The sequence below is a fragment of the Geotrypetes seraphini genome, chromosome 3, assembly GCF_902459505.1.
Source record: "Geotrypetes seraphini chromosome 3, aGeoSer1.1, whole genome shotgun sequence".
Lineage (NCBI taxonomy): Eukaryota > Metazoa > Chordata > Amphibia > Gymnophiona > Dermophiidae > Geotrypetes > Geotrypetes seraphini.
Genome location: NC_047086.1, coordinates 422,614 through 448,502, shown reverse-complemented (window position 1 = coordinate 448,502; position 25,889 = coordinate 422,614). Strand labels below are relative to the sequence as shown.

General features: G+C 48.7%; 1 protein-coding gene across 4 annotated transcripts in view; it reads left to right on the top strand.

Moving 5' to 3' along the window:
- The window catches only part of GTF3C2 (general transcription factor IIIC subunit 2), a 357,778-nt gene that overhangs the window by 2,060 nt on the left and 329,829 nt on the right, over positions 1-25,889 (top strand). For 3 of the 4 annotated variants that reach the window (XM_033936535.1, XM_033936536.1, XM_033936538.1), the window contains exons 2-3: positions 12,742-13,396; positions 14,240-14,609. In XM_033936535.1, the coding sequence (XP_033792426.1) occupies positions 14,297-14,609 (313 nt within the window). In that variant the 5' untranslated portion in view covers positions 12,742-13,396; positions 14,240-14,296. Of the gene's footprint in view, positions 1-12,741; positions 13,976-14,239; positions 14,610-25,889 lie in introns of all 4 variants that reach the window. The other variant, XM_033936537.1, reaches the window with a different exon arrangement.

The following is a 25,889-nucleotide window of genomic DNA, read 5'->3' as shown; positions in this document are numbered from 1 at the left end:
AAACTCCGAATGGAGGAAGAGCTAGCACGGAAAATTAAGAAAGGGGATAAATCTTTCTTCAGCTATATTAGTGACAGGAAAAGAAACAGAGATGGGATATACGCCTGAAGCAATCGGACGGTAACTTTGCGGAATCAGACTCTGAGAAGGCAGAATTACTAAACCAATACTTCTGTTCAGTGTTCACCCGCGAAGCACCGGGAGCTGGTCCACAGCTGCAGACGGGAGATAACCGAAGAGATCCGTTTCAAGATTTCGAATTTACGCCCAGTAGTGTCTACGGCGAACTTTCAAGACTCAAAGTAAACAAAGCCATGGGGCCAGATAACCTACACCCCAGAGTGCTCAGGGAGTTAAGGGAAGTCCTGGCAGAACCATTATCTTTTCTTTTCAATCTTTCCCTAAGCACAGGAAGGGTCCCCTTAGACTGGAAAACAGCCAACGTAATCCCACTCCACAAAAAGGGCTGCAGGACAGAGACAGCAAACTACAGACCTGTGAGTCTCACGTCTATAGTGTGTAAACTCATGGAAACACTGATCAAACAGAATATTGACACAATCCTAGACAAAGAAAAACTGCATGATCCACACCAACACGGGTTCACCCGGGGTAGATCCTGCCAATCTAATCTGATTAGCTTTTTTGACTGGGTTACTAGACAACTGGACACCGGAGAGTCACTGGACGTGGTATATTTGGACTTTAGCAAAGCATTTGATAGTGTCCCTCATCGAAGATTACTGAACAAGCTGAAATCAATGGGATTAGGAGACATTCTAACTACATGGGTTGGGGATTGGCTGAGCGGTAGACTTCAGAAGGTGGTGGTAAACAGTACCCCATCCGAAGCATCGGACGTGATCAGTGGAGTGCCGCAGGGATCGGTCCTGGGCCCGATTCTATTCAACTTATTCATAAGAGATATGACGCAAGGACTTAGAGGAAGGGTATCACTGTTCGCCGACGATGCCAAACTTTGCAACATAGTAGGCAGTGGTTTATCACCTGATAATATGACACACGACCTACTGCTGCTGGAACAATGGTCAAAAACTTGGCAGCTAGGCTTCAATGCTAAAAAATGCAAGATAATGCACTTGGGCAGGAGAAACCCACGTAGAACTTATGTACTAAATGGTGAGACCTTGGTTAGGACCACGGCGGAACGCGATCTAGGAGTGATCATTAGCGAGGACATGAAGATTGCCAATCAAGTGGAGAAGGCTTCCTCCAGGGCAAGACAAATGATGGGGTGTATCCGTAGAGGTTTCGTCAGCAGGAGACCTGAAGTTATGATGCCGTTGTACAAAGCCATGGTGAGGCCTCGCTTAGAGTACTGTATTCAGTTTTGGAGCCCACACTACCGGAAGGACGTGCTGAGGATCGAGTCGGTTCAGCGAACGGCCACCAGGATGGTCATGGGGCTCAAGGATCTCACGTATGAAGAAAGACTAAAGAAGTTGCGGCTGTACTCACTTGAGGAAAGAAGAGAACGGGGAGATATGATTGAAACGTATAAGTACATCACGGGACGCATCGAGTCGGAAGATGATATATTCTGGCTCATGGGACCCTCGACCACCAGAGGGCATCCGCTGAAAATCAGGGGAGGGAAATTTCATGGCGATCCCAGGAAGTACTTCTTCACTGAAAGAGTGGTGGATCATTGGAACAGACTCCCACCCCAGGTGATAAAGGCCAGCAGCGTGACGAATTTAAAAAAAAAAATGGGATACTCATGTGGGATCTTTAAGGGAGTAAATTCAGGAGGGGGGGATACTTGGAATGGGCAGACTTGGTGGGCTATAGCCCTTTTCTGCCGCTTTTTTCTATGTTTCTATGATCCTTAGCCGGGGGGGGGGGAATAAAGCCTGGGAGAAGCACTTAGGATCCTTAGCCAGGGGAATGGGGAATAAAGCCTGGGAGAAGCACACAAGATCCTTAGCTGGGGGTGGAGGAATAAAGCCAGGGAGAAGCATGTAAGATCCTTAGTCGGGAGGAATGGGGAATAAAGCCTGGGAGAAGCATGCAAGATCCTAAGCTGGGGGGAATGGGGAATAAAGCCGGTGAGAAGCACACAAAATCCTTACCTGGGGATAAAGTCTGGGAGAAGCATGCAAGATCCTTAGCCATGGGGATGGGGAATAAAGCCTGAGAGAAGCACACAAAATCCTTACCTAAGAACATAAGAACATAAGAACATAAGAAGCGCCATCTCCGGATCAGACCTTCGGTCCATCAAGTCCGGCGATCCGCACACGCGGAGGCCCCGCCAGGTATACACCTGGTTTATTATATAGCCACCCTATCTTTATATGCCTTTCTCAAGGAGATATGCATCTAGTTTGCTTTTGAAGCCTAGGACTGTCGATTCCGCAATAATCTCCCCTGGGAGAGTATTCCAGATGTCCACCACTCTCTGTGTGAAGCAGAACTTCCTGACATTAGTCCTGAACTTGTCCCCCCTTAGCTTCATTTCATGTCCTCTTGTCCGTGTCAAATTGGACAATGTAAATAATCTTCTCTGCTCTATTTTGTCGATTCCTTTCAGTATTTTGAAGGTCTCGATCATATCCCCACGCAGTCTCCTTTTCTCAAGGGAGAACAATCCCAGTGTTTTAAGTCGATCCTCATATTCCAGTTTCTCCATACCCTTCACTAGTTTAGTTGCTCGTCTCTGCACCCTCTCCAGCAGTTTTATATCCTTCTTTAGGTAGGGAGACCAATGTTGGACGCAGTATTCCAAGTGAGGTCTGACCATTGTCCTATAAAGCGGCATTATTACTTTCTCCGATCTACTCGAGATTCCTTTCTTTATCATGCCCAACATTCTATTTGCCTTCTTTGCCGCTGCCGCGCATTGTGCCGACGGCTTCAGGGTCCTATCTATCAGTACACCCAGGTCTCTTTCTTGTTCACTTTTTCCCAGAGTTGCACCTGTCATTTTGTACTCGTATTCCTTATTCTTACTGCCTAAATGCATTACCTTGCATTTCTCCACGTTGAACCTCATTTGCCATTTCTCCGCCCATTTTTCTAACCGACACAAATCGCTCTGGAGTTCCTCACTATCCTCCTGCGATCTGATTGCCCGGCAGAGTTTTGTGTCGTCTGCAAACTTGATGATCTCACTGGATGTTCCGTTTTCCAAGTCATTGATATAAATATTAAAAAGGATCGGCCCAAGTACCGAGCCCTGGGGTACACCACTAGTCACTTTCTCCCAGTCAGAGAACTTCCCATTTATGCCCACTCTCTGCTTTCGGTTTTCCAGCCATTTGCCTATCCATCTTTGTATATCTCCCTCTATGCCATGGCTTTGTAGTTTCCTGAGAAGTCTTTCGTGTGGAACTTTGTCGAACGCTTTCTGGAAATCCAAGTATATTATGTCCACCGGCTTTCCACTATCAATTTGCTCGTTCACGGTCTCAAAGAATTGGAGTAAATTCGTCAAACACGATTTCCCTTTCCTGAATCCATGTTGACTGGGTTTCATCAAGTCGTGTGTGTCCAAGTGCTGAACAATGCTATCCTTGATCAGTGATTCAATCATCTTGCCGGGGACAGACGTAAGACTCACAGGTCTATAGTTGCCCGGTTCTCCTCTCGATCCTTTTTTGAAAATTGGTGTGACGTTTGCTTTCTTCCAGTCGTCTGGTATCTGACCTGTTCTGATTGACAGGTTTGCAAGTTTTTGCAATAACTCTCCGATTTCAACCTTCAATTCCTTCAAGACTCTCGGGTGAATTTCATCCGGTCCAGGGGATTTGTCACTTTTAAGTTTGTCGATCTGGTAGTATATCTGATCCAAGTTCACTTCAACTGTGGTGAGGCTGTCCTCTATTTCTCCTGTAAACAGTTTCTCCGCTTCAGGTATTGTTGAGGTGTCCTCCTTCGTAAAGACGGAGGCAAAGAAGGAATTTAGTTTGTCTGCGATTTGTTTATCTTCCTTGATGTACCCTTTTACTCCCTTGTCGTCCAGGGGTCCCACTGCCTCTTTTGCAGGTTTTTTCCCCTTCACGTATCTAAAAAAGGGCTTGAAGTTTTTGGCCTCCCGGGCTATTTTTTCCTCATAGTCCTGTTTTGCATCCCTCACCGCTTTGTGACATTTCTTCTGTTCATCTTTATGTTTGTTCCAGGCTTCGGTTGTCTTCGTGCATTTCCATATTTTGAAAGAGTCCTTCTTTTCTTTTATGGCTTCCTTCACCTGTATGGTAAGCCATGCCGGTTCTCCTTTGCCTTTAGTTCTCCGATTTTTAGAAATCCTCGGAATGTAGAGATCTTGTGCTTCTGCAATAGTATTTTTCAATAGGCACCATGCCTGATCTACTGTTTCAAGTTTGTCCACCATCTTCTCGAGTCGTTTTGTTACCATGGCTCTCATGCAATCGTATTTACCCTTTTTAAAGTTTAAGGTGGTGGTTAAGGTTTTGGCATGTTTCCTTTTCCCGATGTCCAGTTTAAAGTTGATTACATTGTGATCACTCGTTCCCAATGGAGCCCTGACTTCTACTTCTGTTATCGGTCCCTTGAGACCATTTAGGACTAAGTCCAAGATGGCGTCGCCTCTTGTCGGCTCTTTTACCATTTGCTCCAGGAAGCAATCCCCTAGCACCTCCAGGAACTTGGCCTCCTTGCCGCAGTTGGAGGCTCCTAGTTTCCAGTCTATTCCTGGGAGATTGAAGTCTCCCAATATAACTACATTGCCTGTCCTGCATACTTGTTTAATTTCTTCCATCATTTCTGAGTCAGTGTCTACCGCCTGTCCTGGGGGACGATAGTAAAGGCCAATTTTTGTATCTGCGCCATTTTGACCAGGAATTTTGATCCAGAGGGACTCCAGCTTCTCTTTCCTGTCTGTTGTAATCATTCCAACAGAATCTATTTCTTCCTTAACATATAGGGCAATACCTCCACCTTTCTGCCCTTCTCGATCCCTTCTATATAGTTTGTATCCCTGTAGTACTGTGTCCCATTTGTTTTCTTCATTCCACCATGTTTCTGTTATGCCAATGATATCCATGTTCTCCTGTCTTGCTATCATCTCTAGTTCTCCCATTTTGTTTCCTATACTTCTAGCATTTGTATATATGCATCTAAGTTCCCTTCGTGTTACCTTTTTGGACCTTCTACTCTTGGCTGTCCTTACAGTTTTATTTACGGTATCCTTTACTGCTCCTGTGTTATCTTCCATGTTTGCTGTGTGGTCATCCCCTCCTGTGTCTGAGTTGTCCCTTCCTGCTTGTTCTCCTTTGTTGGCTGTGAGGTCGACCTCTCTTATGTATGAGTAGTAGTCCTTTGTTCCTACGTCGGGGCATCCTGTTGTCCATACCATCGACCGGTGGTCGACTGTCGGCTTTCCCCTGTCCTTCAGTTTAAAGCCTTCTCTATTGCTTTCTTCATGTTGCCTGCCAAAACTCTTGCTCCTTCCTTGTTGAGGTGTAGTCCATCCCTTCTGTAGTACTTGCTTTTTCCCCAGAACGCCGTCCAGTTTCGCACGAAGTCGAAGCCTTCGTCTTCGCACCATCGTCTCATCCAGGCGTTGATTGCTTGCAATTCCCCTTGTCTCTTTCCATCTGCTCTTGGTACAGGGAGGATTTCAGAGAAGGCCACCTTCACCTCCCTGATCTTCAGTTTTCTTCCGAGTGAGCGGAACTGACCCTTCATCTCTTCCCTGTCATACTTCCGCCCGCTCACATCATTTGTTCCTACGTGGATAAGCACAGCGGTGTCCACTCCCCCTGCGCCATCTATGATCCTGGAGATCCTGTTGGTCACATCCTTTACTCTTGCTCCAGGCAGACAGGTGACGACTCTGTCCTCTCTTCCTCCTGCGGTGTGGCTGTCCACGTGTCGTATAATGGAGTCTCCTACGATGATCCCCATCTTCTTTATTCGGGAGTTCCTTGGGGTGCGTAGGTCTACGTCCTTGGAGTAGTGCCAGTCCTCTTCCTCCAATGATACTCTTGAAATTGTTCCCTGTTCTTTGAGCGAGGGGACATCTTCCTGTGCTCTCACTATTCCTCCTGGTGTGCGGTTGTCTCCTACCTCGTCTTCGCTTTCTTCTGTGTTTGCATGGGTGTCTTCTCTACTCACATGGGTTTCCTGAGTACAGTTTTCCAGCCCTGGGATCTCTACGTGGTGCTGATGGGCTTCCTCTATGAACATTTCTAGATCCTTGACCTCGTCGTTTGGGCTGTACTCCACTAGAATCTTCTCCTGTGCTCGGATTCTGTCTTCGAGTTCCATCACTGTTCCCTCCAATAGTCTTACCTGACATTTCAAGCTATCCCTCTCCATGCATCGATCGCAAATGTATGCCTGGATCCCCGAAGGGAGGTAGTCATACATATTGCAGTCGATACAGAAGACAGGAAAGCTCATCTTCTGACTTCCTTGAGCTTCCATTTCTTGCTTCCTGTTTGAGTGAGTCTGTTTGTGTTACAGTGCCTGTGCCTTTGTGTGCTTGTGTCCCTTGCCTGCTGCTTCCTTGTGTTGCTTGCCTTGTTGTCTCTCTCGTGTGTGCTGTCTCTGCTCTACCTCACCTTGATTGTATGTGCAGGTTGGTTTCTTTTTGTGTCTGTCTCTTCCTTATCTTTTGTGCTTGTCGATTTCTTACCGGTCTGTTCTCCTCTGGTGTTCTTGAGTGTGTAGCGCTCGTCCCTTGCAAGGCCCTTCGCGAAGGCGCTCTCGCTAAGGCGAGCGCCTTTACCGCGCGCCTTCGCCGCGCGCCGAACGGCTGGGCGCCGTTGGCTCCCTTTCTCTCAAAGGGGAGCCCGGGCCGATGCGACCTGTGACGCGCGGGGGTGGGCGGAGCTAACTCTCGCCGCGACCCCGAACTGCCTGCCTGCTGCTTCTCTTTCTTTTCTGGTTTTCCTCCCCTCTCCTCTCCTCCGGAGCTGAAGAAAAATCAACAACTAAGACGCCGCCGCAGTCCGCCTCGTGTCCTGGCTCCCTTTCTCTCAAAGGGGAGCCCGGGCCGATGCGACCTGTGACGCGCGGGGGTGGGCGGAGCTAACTCTCGCCGCGACCCCGAACTGCCTGCCTGCTGCTTCTCTTTCTTTTCTGGTTTTCCTCCCCTCTCCTCTCCTCCGGAGCTGAAGAAAAATCAACAACTAAGACGCCGCCTGGGGATAAAGTCTGGGAGAAGCACGCAAGATCCTTAGCCAGGGGGATGGGGAATAAAGCCTGGGAGAAGCACACAAGATCCTTAACCGGGGGTGGGGGAATAAAGCATGGGAGAAGCACACAAGATCCTTAGCCAGGGGGATGGGGAATAAAGCATGGGAGAAGCATGCAAGATCCTTAGCTGGGGTGGGGGGTGGAATAAAGTCTGGGAGAAGCATGTAAGATCCTTAGCCAGGAAGGGGGGGGGGATAAAGTCTGGGAGAAGCATGCAAGATCCTTAGCCGAGGGAATAAAGCCTGGGAGAAGCACTTAGGATCCTTAGCCAGGGGAATGGGGAATAAAGCCTGGGAGAAGCACACAAGATCCTTAGCCGGGGGTGGGGGAATAAAGCCTGGGAGAAGCATGCAAGATCCTTAGCTAGGGGGGGGGGAATAAAGCCTGGGAGAAACACACATAAGAACATAAGAAGTTGCCTCCGCTGAGGCAGACCAGAGGTCCATCTCGCCCAGCGGTCCGCTCTCGCGGCGGCCCATCAGGCCCACTGCCTGAACAGTGGTCTCTGACTAATTTTACAATTTACCTCTAATCCTATCCCTATAACCTTACTCTACTCTTATCTGTACCCCTCAATCCCTTGGTCCTCCAGGTACCTGTCCAGACCTTCTTTGAAGCCCTGTAGCGTTCTTCTGCTTATCACATCCTCCGGTAGCGCGTTCCATGTATCCACCACCCTCTGGGTGAAAAAGAACTTCCTGGCATTTGTTCTAAACCTTTCCCCTCTCAATTTCTCTGAGTGCCCCCTTGTACTTGTGGTTCCCCATAGTTTGAAAAATCTGTCCCTGTCCACTTTTTCTATGCCCTTCATGATCTTGAAGGTTTCTATCATGTCTCCTCTAAGTCGTCGCTTTTCCAGTGAGAAAAGCCCCAGCTTTTTCAGTCTGTCAGTATATGAGAGGTCCCCCATACCCTTTATTAGCTTAGTTGCTCTTCTCTGGACTCTCTCAAGTACCGCCATGTCCTTAGCTGAGGGAATGGGGAATAAAGCCTGGGAGAAGCATGCAAGATTCTTAGCCGGGGGGAATGGGGAATAAAGCCTGCGAGAAGCACTTAGGATCCTTAGCCAGGGGAATGGGGAATAAAGCCTGGGAGAAGCACATAAGATCCTTAGCTGGGGGTGGGGGAATAAAGCTTGGGAGAAGCATGCAAGATCCTTAGTCGGGAGGAATGGGGAATAAAGCCTGGGAGAAGCATGCAAGACCTTAATCATGGGGAATGGGGAATAAAGCCTGGGAGAAGCATGCAAGATCCTTAGCTAGGGGGGGGGGAATAAAGCCTGGGAGAAACACACATAAGAACATAAGAAGTTGCCTCCGCTGAGGCAGACCAGAGGTCCATCTCGCCCAGCGGTCCGCTCTCGCGGCGGCCCATCAGGCCCACTGCCTGAACAGTGGTCTCTGACTAATTTTACAATTTACCTCTAATCCTATCCCTATAACCTTACTCTACTCTTATCTGTACCCCTCAATCCCTTGGTCCTCCAGGTACCTGTCCAGACCTTCTTTGAAGCCCTGTAGCGTTCTTCTGCTTATCACATCCTCCGGTAGCGCGTTCCATGTATCCACCACCCTCTGGGTGAAAAAGAACTTCCTGGCATTTGTTCTAAACCTTTCCCCTCTCAATTTCTCTGAGTGCCCCCTTGTACTTGTGGTTCCCCATAGTTTGAAAAATCTGTCCCTGTCCACTTTTTCTATGCCCTTCATGATCTTGAAGGTTTCTATCATGTCTCCTCTAAGTCGTCGCTTTTGCAGTGAGAAAAGCCCCAGCTTTTTCAGTCTGTCAGTATATGAGAGGTCCCCCATACCCTTTATTAGCTTAGTTGCTCTTCTCTGGACTCTCTCAAGTACCGCCATGTCCTTAGCTGAGGGAATGGGGAATAAAGCCTGGGAGAAGCATGCAAGATTCTTAGCCGGGGGGAATGGGGAATAAAGCCTGCGAGAAGCACTTAGGATCCTTAGCCAGGGGAATGGGGAATAAAGCCTGGGAGAAGCACATAAGATCCTTAGCTGGGGGTGGGGGAATAAAGCTTGGGAGAAGCATGCAAGATCCTTAGTCGGGAGGAATGGGGAATAAAGCCTGGGAGAAGCATGCAAGACCTTAATCATGGGGAATAAAGCCTGGGAGAAGCATGCAAGATCCTTAGTTGGGGGGGGGGATGGGGAATAAAGCATGAGAGAAGCATGCAAAATCCTAGGCTGGGGGGAATGGGGAATAAAGCTGGGGAGAAGCACACAAAGTCCTTACCTGGGGATAAAGTCTGGGAGAAGCATGCAAGATCCTTAGCCAGGAGGGGGGGGAGGAATAAAGCCTGGGAGAAGCACACAAGATCCTTAGCCGGGGGAATGGGGAATAAAGCCTGGGAGAAGCACACAAGATCCTTAGCCGGGGGAATGGGGAATAAAGCCTGGGAGAAGCATGCAAGATTCTTAGCCGGGGGGAATGGGGAATAAAGCCTAGGAGAAGCACTTAGGATCCTTAGCCAGGGGAATGGGGAGTAAAGCCTGGGAGAAGCACACAAGATCCTTAGCCAGGGTTGGGGGAATAAAGCCTGGGAGAAGCATGCAAGATCCTTAGTCGGGAGGAATGGGGAATAAAGCCTGGGAGAAGCATGCAAGACCTTAGTCGGGGGGAATGGGGAATAAAGCCTGGGAGAAGCATGCAAGGTCCTTAGTCGGGGGGGGGGGGGGGGAATGGGGAATAAAGCATGGAAGAAGCATGCAAGATCCTAGGCTGGGGGGAATGGGGAATAAAGCCGGGGAGAAGCACACAAAATCCTTACCTGGGGATAAAGTCTGGGAGAAGCACACAGGATCCTTAGGGGGGGGAAATAAAGCCTGGGAGAAGCATGCAAGATCCTTAGCCAGGAGGGGGGGGGGGGGATAAAGCCTGGGAGACGCACACAAGATCCTTAGCCGGGGGAATGGGTAATAAAGCCTGGGAGAAGCACTTAGGATCCTTAGCCAGGGGAATGGGGAATAAAGCCTGGGAGAAGCACACAAGATCCTTAGCAGGGGGTGGGGGAATAAAACCTGAGAGAAGCATGCAAGATCCTTAGTCGGAGGGAATGGGGAATAAAGCCTGGGAGAAGCACTCAGGATTCTTAGCCGGGGGATGGGGAATAAAGCCTGGGAGAAGCACACACGTTCCATAGCCGGGGGATGGAGAATAAATCCTGGGAGAAGCACATAAGATCCTTACCTGGGGATAGAGTCTGGGAGAAGCACACATGGTGCTCGGATTGGGGTGTGTGTGGAGTAAACCTGATAAACATGGATTGTAAACCACTGCTTTAAGGTCTACCTCTAGTACAGTGTTCTTCATTAATTTTTAGGTTGGGGTAACATAGTAGATGACGGCAGATAAAGACCCGAATGGTCCATTCAGTCTGCACAACTTGATTCAATTTAAATTTTTTAAATTTTTCCTTCTTAGCTATTTCTGGGCAAGAATCCAAAGCTCTATCCGTTACGGTGCTTGGGTTCCAACTGCTGAAATCTCCGTCAAAACCGACTCCAGCCCATCTACACCCTCCCAGCCATTGAATCCTTCCCCAGCCCATCCTCTCCCAAACGGCCATATACAGACAGACACAGACCGAGCAAGTCTGCCCAGTACTGGCTTTAGTTCAATATTTAATATTATTTTCTGATTCTAGATCTTCTGTGTTCATCCCACACTTCTTTGTTATTTTATATCCAATGAGCTGAAAGAAAGCCAATAAATATCTTCCCATTTGAAGTTACAACTTTGCTGACCAGTGTATGTCAATGACATTAGAGACCGTGATAGTGTAAAATACTGAGCACAGCTTGATTTTCCAATGCATGAAAATTTGATTGCTTCCCCCCCCTCACAATTTGATAAGAGATCACAAATCTAAAAGTGTTTTCTTGGGAAGGTCCATTGAAAATAAGGGAAATGGACTTACTGTAATACTGTATACTGCTTTTCTATGGGTTACAGCAAAGTGGTTTTACATATTATATACAAGTACTTCTTTTGTACCTGTGCCAATGGAGGTTGAGTGACTTGCCCAGAGTTGCAAGGAGCTGCAGTGGGAATCAGGCCACTGCACTTACCGCTAGGGTTCAACTCCAATTTGGTTCACAATTTGTTCAGTTTAAAGAACATAACAAATGATCTATTCAAATATTGAGAGGAAAAGGCCTCAGAAAAGCTCCAGGCACTATTGATGCAGTGCTCATTGCCTTTCAGTCAGAGGCCAAAAACCTTCCTCATAACTTTAATTCATGTTCAATAAAGTGTTTCACATAAAAGTGTCCTTTTATATGGATATTTCCAAAGCATACTGAGTCAAATTATGAGGCCCAGATTCTGTATAGGATTCTTAGGCGGCTTCTGAGAATCGCACACTGGCGTCCTATAGAGAATAGCGCCTAAGAACCTGATTCTCTAACTGACGGTCCATGTTTCAGTCGCCGGTTAGAGATTTGGGTTGCCACTGAGCTTATTGAGGCAAGGGTTCTCCCTACCGTGATTAGTTTAGGGACAACCCGTCCCCAACTCCGCAAAGACTATGCATTGGATGCCCAATCTGTCCTGCCGGAACCCCTCTCCCCCAGAATGATCGCAGCAGGAGTAATGTCCAGTCTCTCCTGCCCAGCACCCCCAAACCCACCCCAATGCAGGAAGGATGCCCAATCTGGCTTGTACCCAGCGAACCCCTCTCCCCCCAATGATCAGAGGCAGGAGGGATGTCCAGTCCGGGTATCCCTCCTGCTGTGATCGTTTGGGAGGGGGTTCGCGGCGGGTGTCAGCAGGCAGGACTGGGCATCTTTCCTGCTGCGATCATTGGGGGCAGGGTGGTTTGTGACAGGACAGATTGGGCATCTCCACTGCCACGATCGTTGGGGGGGAATTCACAGCTGGTGTCAGTAGGAAGGACTGGGCATCTCTCCTGTCGTGATTGTTGGGGGGGATTCACGGTGGGTGTCCTGCCGGCAATGTATGGGGTGACAGGTGGCTGCATCTGCTTGCAATGCTGGCCTACCTTGTATGTGTCTACCACAGTCCTATGGAAACGTGTATGGCCGCCTAAGGCTATTTCTGGGCCAAACCACGCCTAGCCTTCATCTACTATGTTACTATGGATAATGGAAACAAAATGTGAAACTTTGGTGAAGTAGTTACCAAGACTTCCATGGTCATCTATTGCTAACTAACCCCCTCAAATATATGTAGTTGTGGATTTGATTTGCCTAAGAATGTTTCAAACCTGTGTAGGTTCCCAGGTGATAGGCTCTGGAGTAATGTAAGGAAGTACTTTTTTTTTTTTTTTTTTTTTTTTACAGAAAGGGTGATAGATGCATGGCACAGTCTCCCAGAAGAGGTGGTGGAGACAGAGACCGTGTCTGAATTCAAGAAAGACTGAGATAGGCACCTGGGATCTCTTAGAGAGAGAGGAAGAGATAATTGTTGCTGTGGATGGGCCATTTGGCCTTTATCTGCCATCATGTTTCTGTGTTTCCTTGAACTCCTCAGCAGCTTCCTGTTTGTCATTAATACTTTTGTTGTGTTCTTTCTTGGTTGCAGGCTTCCTCTTTTTTGATGTTCTGACTGCTGTTTTCTGTGGTGCACCTCTATATTAGCTGAAGTCATTGGCCTGCTCGTCCCTGAATGATACAGTCATGGGGGAAAAGGATACTTCTGAGTGGCTGGACATGATGTTTTAATGTATTCTGCATGTCATCTGTGCATGAGGGATTTATAGCCAGATGTAATTACAACACAGAAGTCCTCCAATGGTAGACTTTACCCCATTCCCCCTCACTACAGAGGAATCCTGGGTGCTACCTGGTTATACTTTGCAAAGTAAACAAGAAAGCAGTTTTTTGTTCACAAACAAAATGAATTCTTCTGGATCAAAACAGAGCCTGCTCCCAGTGACCTTCTGTTGTCCACAGGCATAGGATAAACACCACAATTTCAAACTCTTCATCCCTTATCTACAGTACATGCAACACAAGATATTTGCAATTTAAATCTCCCATACCATCAGCCTCCAAATATAGCCACAAGGATTTCAGTGAATCTTTTCAAGAGGCAAAACCACCTGTTCAGTCATTGGCAAAATCTCCCTGAACATCCAAAGTGGAGCCACTGTTCCTTCACCAGAGATCCACCTCCTCTAAACACTGGTTTAATCTCCTAATAACCTGCCTCAAATCGCCTGCTAGCAAGAACAAAGGTTGGATATCTTCCACAAGTGTAACATTTAACTACAAAGTTACACACTATCTTTCACAAGAGCTGCAAATAGATATTAAATAATGGAGAGGAAAAGAGAGATCTGGGAGGGGGGTTAATTCATTTGATTTTATTACCTTTCTGTGGTACAACCAGTGGTTTCACATATACTGTATACAGGTCTGGTCCTAGTAGGCTCATAGTCTTTCAAGGAGGGTTATGTAACTTGCCCAGAGTGAGAAGGAACTGCTGTGAGAATTGATCCTGTTTCCCAACCCACTGATCTAACTATTAGGCTATTCTTTCACTCTTAATGGGCAACTTTCAATCTATTAATAAAATTATACAGGTTTAATTTGAATTTAAATCTTTCGTCTTCCCCCACTTCCTCTGCAGTGGAGTACTAGAGAAATAAAGACAGATTTCAGGAAACTTTATTGGCACATAAAAACTGAGCCTATCGGTTTTTTCTTGCCATTATAATGGACAAGAGGAAGGGAAAAGCGAAGGCTCGAGTCTGGGCGGCCAACCAGATACCACCAATGAGAGGCACACCACTTTGGAGGATTTTCAGGCAGCGGTCAGTGCCATGTCTCATAAAAACTGTTTATAAAGAACAAATACTATACAGTGCAAGACAGCCAGCTACTTTGTCTTAATTGTTTTCTTTATTTTATATAAATTTTGTGAACCTGAATCAGGAAAAGGGAACTGTAGGTGAAGGTAAAAGCACAGCGGGGAAGGGGAAAGGACTGGATGAGAGTGGAGGAGGGGAGTGGGAACTAGGCTGTGAGGGTGAGGGTTTTTTTTTTTCTTACCTATTTTTCTGTGTCTCTGTGATTAGATGCTAAGCAGCTGATTGTTATATAGGGGACAGAGGTCCTGCAGCATAACAGCATTCATGGACTCCTCTCCTGTGATGTGCCGTGCGGCAGCCTTAGATACTACCGGGGTTGCTACAGATCCACAGCAGGATGTAGTTTGCTCTCCGGTATCGGTTCCTGTGGTCCATACAGACATATGTGGGATGCATTTGACTGTTGTAGAGTCCAGCTCCGAGAAAATGCAGGAAGGAAGTGCAGCCGCACTGCAAGGTTATTCTCATGAAGGAGATGAAATGAGCCCAAGGACACTGGCATGTCTGTATACTGAGAGAGGAGAGTCCCCTGGCAGCAATCCCCTGATGAAAAGCAGAATGGTCCAGCATGCTCCAGGTATGTTTCTTCCCTTGACTATTTCCATTTCCCTTTCCTCCTCTTTTATTTTTGGCAACTTGATCAACTGAAAGAGTATTTACATCAAATCAAAGCTCTGTCATAAATAAATCTGTAAATGCAAAAAACCAATAAACTGCCAGTAAACAAAACAATACAAAATATTACAGGCAGAAAAATATATATTTATGAATATACTTAAGGGAATAATCCCCATGGGCCAGTCTCAAAGGCACATGAAAAACTCCACAATATAAAATTAGTCAGAAAGACTTCAGTACGTAACAAAGGTAGTATAACCCGAGATGGTATCTCAATTGTGAGGCTCATGCCTAAATGAGCCTGCTCTATACATCATGATATCTCTTGGAATTTAATATACTGTAAACCAAATATCAAAATCCCATCAAATGTGTGTTTAGTGCTCTTTTTGAGACAGGTCCACTCATTCAATAATATACTAACAGTCCATCTGCTAATCCTACTTGAAAAATCATATAAGGTGACCACAGATTTTCTTTTTCTTTTTTATTCAACAATCTGCATCTTATTGCACCTTTTTTTAAAAAATTCTTTAATGATTTTCAAACTACAAATGCGCCATAAATGAATCACATATATGTACATTGTATAATAAGCGCAGCAAACTTTCAAATATTACTGCAACAAAGAAATTTCCCCCTCCCTCCCAACTAATATACAAACAAATAACTCAAACCTTCATGAAACCATTCATAAAATCATAAAATTCCATTCCCTACCCCACCCCCCCAGGATGTGTACATTTACTTGCTAATAAAATAAATTAAATTATTCCTCTTTACAGTATTTAGTCAATGGCTCCCACACCTCTATAAAATTCTTCAAGCTTCCCTGTTATCCCAGGACAAGCAGGCATGATATTCTCACATGTGGGTGACGTCATCTACGGAGCCCCGGCGCGGACAGCTTTTCAAGCAAACTTGATTGAAGTCTCAAGTTTGCACACTGCACCACGCATGTGCGTGCCTTCTCGCCCACTAGAGGGCGCATCCCACCTCGTGGTCCTCAGTTCAAATTTTTCCGCGGAGCAAGAAAGCCCTGTGGATCTGAGCTCCAGTGTTTTTGCCTTCTAGCTGCCGCGTTTAGTTTGTTTTTCCCTTCGAATTAGTTCGCGGTGCTGTTTTCCTTTCGTTTCTTTTCAAAAAAAAAAAAAAAAAAAAAAAAGTCTTTCGTTTTTCGTCGGGCTCCGGGGGCTCCCGGAAGCCGTGGCCGCGGGACGTCGGTACGTTCCCGGCCTTCTTCTTTTTCTTCGTGGATGTCCCGTCCTGTTACGGGATTCAAAAAGTGCAGCCGGTGTGAGAGGTTGCTTTCCATCACTGACCCTCACCGGTGGTGCATTGTCTGTCTTGGGCCCGAACATCCGACAGACTCGTGTGATCGCTGTGCTACCTTCCAAAACAGGGCCCTCCGTCGCCGTAAGGCAAGAATGGCCGAATTGTTCGCCGTCGACGCGCTGCCTAAGGCCTCGACGTCGGCCTCGGCTTCGGCCCCGGCCTTGACCTCGGCCTCGGCGTCCTCGGGGGCCTCGGCCTCCCCTCGGCCCTCTTCCTCGAAGGCGTCGTCAGTGAAGCAAGCTTCGGGTAAGTCCTCTGTTCCATCCCCTTCAGCAAAGAAGCCATCCTCGAGTCAGGCCAAGGCGGGTGGGTCGACCCCGGCCCCGCATCGGACCTCGACTCCGCACACCCCGAGGGAATACTCGAGACCGAGGTCGCCCTCCAGGGAGTGTGCCCCGGACTCGGAACTCCCCACCTTCGTGGGGATTCCGGCCTTCCAGGATCTCCTCCGAGCTCTGATCTCGTCGGAGCTGTCGGGAGCCCTGGAAGTGTTGCAGCGTGCTGCGGTTCCGGCGGCCTCGACCTCGGCCTGGGCGCCTTCGGTCTCGGAGGCCCCGGCCTCGGCTCCCTCGGGAGCCCCGGCCTCGGCGACCTCGGTCTCGGGTACTGGGGCCCCGTTCACCTCGGTCTCGGCCCCGCCCCGGACCTCGACCTCGGGGGAACCCCCTGAGCGGAGTGTAAGGCCCAAAGAAAAGTTGCGCAGAGTGCGCCGTCTTTCCTCCTCTTCCTCCGGGTCTTCCAGACACGCCTCGCCCTCGACGCGACCTCGGACGGGGCGTCGATCGAGGAAGTCTAAGCGGCCCCGAGGCTCGCCTCGGCGCGACCGTTCCTCGTCGTTCGGGGGCGAGGCGCTGCAGGTGTCGGAGTTGCGCCTCGACAACCCAAGGCTCCTCCGCTCACCCCATGGGAAGTCTTCCCGGGCCGCCTCGCCGAGGAAACGGGAGAGTGTCCCACGAACCCCGGGGTCCTCACCCAAGGGCTCTGCGAGGAGGATAACTTCCCCTTCCCCCTCGAGGGCCCTCGAGAGGGGATCCTGGGATTCGGGATCGGTTAGGGATCCTCATTATTCCCATGAGGCCTCCCCCCTCTCCTCGGTGGGGCGGTCGAGAACCCCCTCTCCCCAGACTAGGCCGTCCTCATTTTCATCCTTCGTTCAGGACATGGCCCAAGCCCTGGGGATTGACCTGATGGTAGGCTCTCGGTATTCCAAAGAATTTTTGGAGGAACAGGACCTCCCCACTCTTCCTAGGGAGGTGCCTAGACTCCCTCTCAAAAGTGTCCTTCTGCAAACCTGGCTGAAGAACTTGTCAAACCCTCTTACAGTCACGTCTGTGCCTTCAAAAATGGAATCGAAGTATAGGACGATTCCCCCTAAAGGGTTCGATAAGGCGCAGCTCTCACACCAGTCTCTTCTGGTGGAGTCTGCTCTTAAAAAATCACAGCCCTCACGGGTTTCTGCGGCGGTTCCACCAGGCAGGGAGGGGCGGACCCTGGACAAGTTTGGCCGTCGCCTCTATTCAAATTCCCTGATGGCCACCAGGGTTCTAAATTACGCCTTCACCTTTTCCTCCTTTTTGCGTGGGATGGTGAAGGACCTTCCTCAATATCGAAACTCGTTACCGGACTCCCAAAGAGCAGGATTCGACAAGTTTATGTCCAACCTGTCTCAATTGCGGTTGTACCTATTCCATGCAGTGTACGACGCCTTTGAGCTGGTTTCGAGGGTGTCGGCCCTCGCGGTGGCCATGCGCCGCTTGGCCTGGCTTCGCACCCTCGACATGGACCCAAACCTGCAGGAACGCCTGGCAGACTTGCCTTGTGTGGGGTCCGAGTTATTCGACGAGTCATTGGACGCGGCGACCAAGCGCTTGTCGGAACAGGAGCGCTCTCTAGCATCCCTGGTCCGCCCCAAACCTAGGCCCCCGCCGCAGAAACCCTTTCGGCCTCCGCCGCGCCGATACCCTCAGAAGTCGACCCCGGCTTTCTCGAGACCGCCTCCGAGACGTCCGTCTCAGCGAGGCAGAGGGGGACAACCCCAAGCCCCGGCGCAGGGCCCTTCTAAGCCAGCGCCTTCCTTTTGACGGGCTGAGCGGACGGGGCGGGTTCCCCTCCGCACTTTCACAAGAACCCCTTCCTATCGGGGGCCGTCTTCGGTCCTTCCGGGAGGCATGGACCGGGATTACCTCAGACGCTTGGGTGCTCCGGATCGTCTCCGAGGGCTACTCGCTCAACTTTGTGTCCTCGCCGCCGGACAGTCCCCCAAGATTAGTCCCCTGCAACCGCTCGCAGCTACCGACCCTTATAACCGAAGCCAAAGCCCTCTTGAAGCTTCGGGCGGTCGAGCCGGTCCCCAAAGACCAGTGGGGTACGGGGTTTTACTCCCGCTACTTCTTGGTCCCAAAAAAGACCGGGGACCTGCGCCCCATACTGGACCTCAGGAAGCTCAACAAATTCCTGGCCCGGGAGAAGTTTCGAATGCTATCTCTCCCGGTTCTGTATCCCCTCTTGGAGGAAGGGGACTGGATGTGCTCCCTCGACCTGAAGGAAGCATACACCCATGTTCCGGTGCACCCCGCCTGTCGAAGATTCTTACGATTCCAGGTGGGGGACCTCCACCTCCAGTACAGGGTACTGCCCTTCGGCCTGGCCGCATCCCCACGAGTATTCACGAAGTGCATGGTGGTGGTTGCAGCAGCCCTCAGGTCGCGTGGACTTCACGTGTTCCCTTACCTGGACGATTGGCTCATCAAAGCCCCGACCAGGGAGGGGGTTATCTCAGCGACCCGACAGTCTATTGCCTTCCTGCAAACTCTCGGGTTCGAGATAAACTTTCCAAAGTCTCAGTTGAGGCCGTCGCAGTCTCTTCAATTCATAGGTGCGGTGCTGGACACGGTGCGCCTACGCTCCTACCTGCCGACCCAGCGGTTGGAAGCCCTGGTACGGATGAGCCACCAGGTCTCTCAACTGTCGAAGGTGTCGGCCAAGCGCATGATGATGCTGCTGGGCCATATGGCCTCGACGGTACATGTCACGCCGTTTGCGAGGCTACATCTGAGGATCCCTCAGTGGACCCTCGCGTCCCAGTGGCGTCAGGAGTGCGACCCTGTGTCTCGCCTCATTTCGGTGACTCCGCCCTTGCGGAAATCGCTGCGTTGGTGGACAGACTCTTCAAATCTGTCCATGGGTCTATTGTTCCGCACTCCGCCTTTTCGCAAGGTCCTGACCACGGACTCCTCGGAGTACGCGTGGGGAGCCCACCTCGACGGTCTTCGCACGCAGGGCCTGTGGTCGGCAGAAGACCGTCAGTGTCACATCAACGTGCTAGAGCTGCGGGCCGTCTTCCTAGCACTTCGAGCCTTCGTTCACATATTGCAGGACCAGGTGGTCCTCGTCCGCACGGACAATCAGGTGGCAATGTATTATGTGAACAAGCAGGGAGGAACGGGGTCATGGCCCCTCTGCTCCGAAGCTCTTCGCCTCTGGGAGTGGGCGGCCTCCCGGAACATCTTCCTCCGGGCGGTCTACATCCAAGGAGAACGGAATTGCCTGGCGGACAAACTCAGTCGACTTCTGCAACCGCACGAGTGGACTCTACACTCAGCAGTTCTACGCGAGGTTTTCGCTCGCTGGGGAACGCCACAGGTGGATCTGTTTGCCTCTCCGGAGACACACAAACTACCACTATATTGTTCTCGGATGTACTCGCAGGACCGTCTGGAAGCGGATGCCTTCCTACTCGACTGGGAAGGGAGGTTCCTGTACGCATTCCCTCCGTTCCCTCTGATCATGCGAACGTTGGTACACCTAAAATCGTCCACGGCCACGATGATTCTCATAGCACCTCGGTGGCCGCGTCAGCACTGGTTCTCCCTGCTGCTCCAGCTCAGTGCCAGGGAGCCTCTTCCCCTGCCTGTCTCTCCTTCTCTGCTGTCTCAGAGTCAAGGATCCATGTTACATCCCAATCTGCAGTCATTGCACCTGACAGCCTGGTTTCTTGTTCCCTGACTCCTCCGGACCTGTCTCAATCGGTGAAGGAGGTGTTGGAAGCCTCCCGCAAGATCTCGACGAGGCTTTGCTATGCGCAGAAATGGACCAGGTTTTCCACCTGGTGTTCGTCTTTTCACCTGGATCCGGTATCAGTTCCGGTATCCTCGGTTTTAGAATATTTATTTCATTTGTCGCGCTCCGGCTTGAAAACCACTTCGGTGCGGGTTCATCTCAGTGCGATTTCTGCTTTCCACCAACCTCTGGAGGGACACCCCCTGTCACTCCACCCCTTGGTGACACGCTTCATGAAAGGGTTACTCAGGGTTTGCCCCCCTCTTAAGCCTCCGTCTGTCGTGTGGAACCTGAATGTAGTTCTGGCTCAACTGATGAAACCCCCCTTTGAGCCACTCAACAAGTCCCCCTTGAAATTTCTGACTTGGAAGGCGGTGTTTCTGATTGCCCTCACCTCCGCCAGGCGGATTGGGGAGTTGCAAGCCTTGGTTGCGGACCCTCCTTTCACTGTCTTTCATCACGACAAGGTGGTTCTCCGCACCCATCCTAAGTTTTTACCTAAAGTTGTTTCGGACTTCCACATCAATCAGTCCATTGTCCTTCCTGTGTTCTTCCCGAAGCCCCACTCCCATCCTGGCGAGACGGCGCTTCACACGCTTGACTGTAAGAGGGCGTTGGCATATTATCTTCAACGCACCAGGTCTCATCGGAAGGTTCCTCAATTGTTTTTGTCCTTCGATCCCAATCGATTAGGGCATCCAGTTTCCAAGCGCACTCTGTCTAACTGGTTGGCCGCTTGCATTTCCTTTTGCTACGCTCAGGCTGGCCTTCCCCCCCCGGGTCGAGTCACGGGGCACAAGGTCCGAGCAATGGCAGCTTAGATAGCCTTTCTCCGATCCACTCCGATGGAGGAAATATGTAAGGCTGCCACTTGGTCTTCGGTTCATACATTCACCTCTCATTACTGTCTGGACACTCTATCCAGGAGTGATGGCCGGTTTGGCCAGTCAGTATTGCAAAATCTGTTTTCCTAATTGCCATCCTCCCACCTGCCCTGTTTTGGTTAGCTTGGAGGTCACCCACATGTGAGAATATCATGCCTGCTTGTCCTGGGATAAAGCACAGTTACTTACCGTAACAGGTGTTATCCAGGGACAGCAGGCATATATTCTCACAACCCGCCCGCCTCCCCGGGGATGGCTTCCTTGCTAGTTATGGAACTGAGGACCACGAGGTGGGATGCGCCCTCTAGTGGGCGAGAAGGCACGCACATGCGTGGTGCAGTGTGCAAACTTGAGACTTCAATCAAGTTTGCTTGAAAAGCTGTCCGCGCCGGGGCTCCGTAGATGACGTCACCCACATGTGAGAATATATGCCTGCTGTCCCTGGATAACACCTGTTACGGTAAGTAACTGTGCTTTGTATGGCCATACAACGCTCCATTTTATATGTATAACACAGGGATTCCCACCAGAATGTGTAGTTCAACCTATCCCGGTTTTTCCAGTTTCGTAAGATAAGCTGCACAGATTTTCAAAAAAATCACAAACAACGAAAAACAAAACTTATCTGAATCAAAGCTTTAAGTATCATCACCAGTCACATATACTGTATATACTTGAATATAAACTGATCTGAATATAAACTGAGGTGATTTTTTTCCTTCCCCCAAAAAGGAGAAAAAATGGTTAACTCAAATATAAACCGAGATTAAAAATTTGGGTGATCCTGGAGAGAAAGTCTACAAAGACTAGACATCATCGCCATAAGTTAGTTAAAAAAATTATTTTTCTATTAATTCAAATTTAACAATCACTTCAATATATCCATGATAAAGAGATCTCAGCAAAATAATTCAGTTTAACAATTGAAGTAAGGAAAATAGAATCTTAAACAGTCCACAATAAAAAAGAAATAGGTTCCAAGATACATGAAAATGTTGAATAAGGGAAAAAAAGAAAAATCTAGAAGCTTGCCACCCCACTCATTTATCTCAGCCCTCATTTATCTCAGTCATTTTTAAGTTTCTCTTTAGCTGTTTAGGGTCAAAGAAGTTATAAGAAATACAAGGAAATTTCAATACAAAATTGGCTCCCAAAGCAGTCACCCTTGGTCTATAGGCCAAGAATGCCTGCATCCTCTTCTATGTATCACGAGATAAACTGTACAGTATACGAATGTATGATCCCATAAACCGCTGATTAATATGGAAATACAAACGCAAAATATTATTGTGATTCCAAAGCAAATGTTACAATTAAAGTCAATCTCTGTGTTACTATTTCAAGGGAAGATTCAAGAAAGCCAGTTAAATCTACTATCGGATCAGATCTTCCGAAGGTCTCAGTCCTCCCAGATTATCTCCCAAAAACATATTGTGCTTTTACGATCAGGGGAAGAGCTTCTTCTGGAATTTTGAGAACCTCGTTAAAATATCTTCTTACCAAGTCCACTGAAGATATCAACAGAGACTTGGGAAAATTCAAAAAGTGTATATTATTTCTCAACTAATTTTCCAGATATTCAATCTTCCTTTGGACTAAGTTCTTATCTTTCACCAAAACCACTCCAAGATTTTGTACTTCTTCAACCTTCTGTTCTAAAGATGTTACTTTCTATAATTGTTGAACAGGGTCTTGTTTGTTTGTTTATTTATAGCCCGCTTTCTTGTACAATCCCTCTGGAGGCTGAACACTAGAGTCTTGCATCCTTTCCAACCTTGGCTGCAGGGCTCACAATCAAATTTTGTCTGCTCCCTCTGAGGATGCCTCTCTGGATACTTCCCATGATTCCCAGTTTGTTCCTGCAGCCTTGCTGCTGGATTCTGGTCTCTTCTGCTCGTGATTTATTTTTCATTTTCTAGTCTTTTAATTTGTTCTGTATCGTAGGTATTGCCCAAGTGCTGCGGATTCACTCTGTGGGAGTGATCCTTCGGCGGGAGATCACAGACTTTTAGTTAAATATTATCTGCTTCTGGGGAGTGCTCTGTTAGCTGAAACTGCAGTAAGCTCCCTAGACTGCCTGCAGATTGGATCGGGTCTCCAGATCAGGAGCCATCTCACCCTGTGTTCATCCGCTAAGGGGTAGAGCGCAGGCTGCTGCAGTTCCGTGGAGGTATGCTGGGATTGGAACTGGATCGTGTATCTTCCCTAATTTCCCAGAGGGGTCCTGGTGGTCGTTATCTGCGGTGACAGGGAAGGTGAAGCGGTTAGAAGACCTGAAAATCCAGTTTTATCAGCTCCTCAGGTACTAACATAAGAACATAAGAATTGCCACTGCTGGGTCAGACCAGTGGTCATCCTGCCCAGCTGTCCGCTCACGCGGTGGCCCTCAGGTCAAAGACCAGTGCTCTAAATGAGTCCAGCCTCATCTGCGTACATTTCAATTTAGCAGGAACTTGTCCAACATAAGAACATAAGTAATGCCTCCGTTGGGTCAGACCTGAGGTCCATCGTGCCCAGCAGTCCGCTCACGCGGCTACCCAACAGGTCCAGGACTTGTGCAGTAATCCTCTATCTATACCCCTCTATCCCCTTTTCCAGCAGGAAATTGTCCAAACTTTTCTTGAACCCATACTTTTCTAGTACCGTACTCTACCCTATTACACCCTCTGGAAGCGCATTCCAGGTGTCCACTACACGTTGGGTAAAGAAGAACTTCCTAGCATTCATTTTGAATCTGTCCCCTTTCAACTTTTCCGAGTGCCCTCTTGATCTTTTATTTTTTGAAAGTTTGAAGAATCTGTCCCTCTCCACTCTCTCTATGCCCGTCATGATCTTGTAAGTCTCTATCATATCCCCTCTAAGTCTCCTCTTCTCCAGGGAAAAGAGTCCCAGTTTCTCCAATCTCTCAGCGTATGAAAAGTTTTCCATACCTTTTATCAGACGTGTCACTCTCCTCTGAACCCTCTCAAGAAACGCCCTATCCTTCTTAAGGTACGGCAACCAATATTGGACGCAGTACTCCAGATGCGGATGCACCATCGCCCGATACAACAGCAGGATAACTTCTTTTGTTCTGGTAGTAATACCCTTTTTGATTATAAGAAGTTGCCTCCGCTGAGGCAGACCAGAGGTCCATCTCGCCCAGCGGTCCGCTCCCGCGGCGGCCCATCAGGCCCATTGCCTGAGCAATGGTCCCAGACTATCCCTATAACCTACCGCTACTCTTATCTGTACCCCTCAATTCCTTTATCCTCTAGGAACCTATCCAAACCTTCTTTGAAGCTTTGTAACGTGCTCTGGCCTATCACAGCCTCCGGAAGTGCGTTCCATGTGTCCACCACCCTCTGGGTGAAAAAGAACTTTCTGTCATTTGTTTTAAACCTGTCTCCTTTTAATTTTTCCGAGTGCACCCTTGTACTTGTGGTTCCCTGTAATCTGAAAAATCTGTCCCTGTCTACTTTTTCTATACCCTTCAGGATCTTAACATAAGAACATAAGAACATAAGAACTGCCATCTCCGGATCAGACCTTCGGTCCATCAAGTCCGGCGATCCGCACACGCGGAGGCCCCGCCAGGTGTACACCTGGCGTAATTTATAGTCCACCATATCTTTATATGCCTCTCTTAAGGAGATATGCATCTAGTTTGCTCTTGAAGCCTAGGACGGTCGATTCCGCAATAATCTCCTCTGGGAGGGCATTCCAGGTGTCAACCACTCTCTGAGTGAAGCAGAACTTCCTGACATTAGTCCTGAACCTGTCCCCCCTTAGCTTCATTCCATGTCCTCTAGTCCGTGTCAAATTGGACAGTGTAAATAATCTTCTCTGCTCTATTTTGTCGATTCCTTTCAGTATTTTGAAGGTCTCGATCATATCCCCACGCATTCTCCTTTTCTCAAGGGAGAACAATCCTAGTGTTATAAGTCTATCCTCATATTCCAGTCTCTCCATACCCTTCACCAGTTTTGTTGCTCGTCTCTGCACCCTCTCCAGTAGTTTTATATCCTTCTTTAGGTAGGGAGACCAATGTTGGACGCAGTATTCCAAGTGTGGTCTGACCATTGCCCTATAAAGCGGCATTATAACTTTCTCCGATCTACTCGAGATTCCTTTCTTTATCATGCCCAACATTCTATTTGCCTTCTTTGCCGCTGCCGCGCATTGTGCCGACAGCTTCAGGGTCCTATCTATCAGTACACCCAGGTCCCTTTCTTGTTCACTCTTCCCCAGAGTTGCACCTGACATTGTATACTCGTATTCCTTATTTTTATTGCCTAAATGCATTACCTTGCATTTCTCCACATTGAACTTCATCTGCCATTTCTCCGCCCATGTTTCTAACCGACACAAGTCGCTCTGGAGTTTCTCTCTATCCTCCTGCGATCTGATTGCCCGGCATAGTTTTGTATCGTCTGCAAACTTGATGATCTCACTGGATATTCCTTCCTCCAGGTCATTGATATAAATATTAAAAAGGATCGGCCCAAGTACCGAGCCCTGGGGTACACCACTAGTCACTTTCTCCCAGTCGGAGAACTTCCCATTTATGCCCACTCTCTGCTTTCGGTTTTCCAGCCATTTGCCTATCCATCTTTGTATATCTCCCTCTATGCCATGGCTTTGTAGTTTCCTGAGAAGTCTTTCGTGTGGAACTTTGTCGAACGCTTTCTGGAAGTCCAAGGTTTCTATCATGTCTCCTCTAAGTCTCCGCTTTTCCAGGGAGAACAGCCCCAGCTTTTTCAGTCTGTCAGTATATGAGAGGTTTTCCATACCTCTTATCAGTTTAGTTGCTCTTCTCTGGACTCCCTCAAGTACCGCCATGTCCTTTTTGAGGTACGGCGACCAATACTGGACACAGTACTCCAGATGCGGTCGCACCATCGCACGGTACAGTGGCAGGATGACCTCCTTTGTCCTGGTCGTGATACCCTTCTTAATGATACCCAACATTTTGTTTGCTT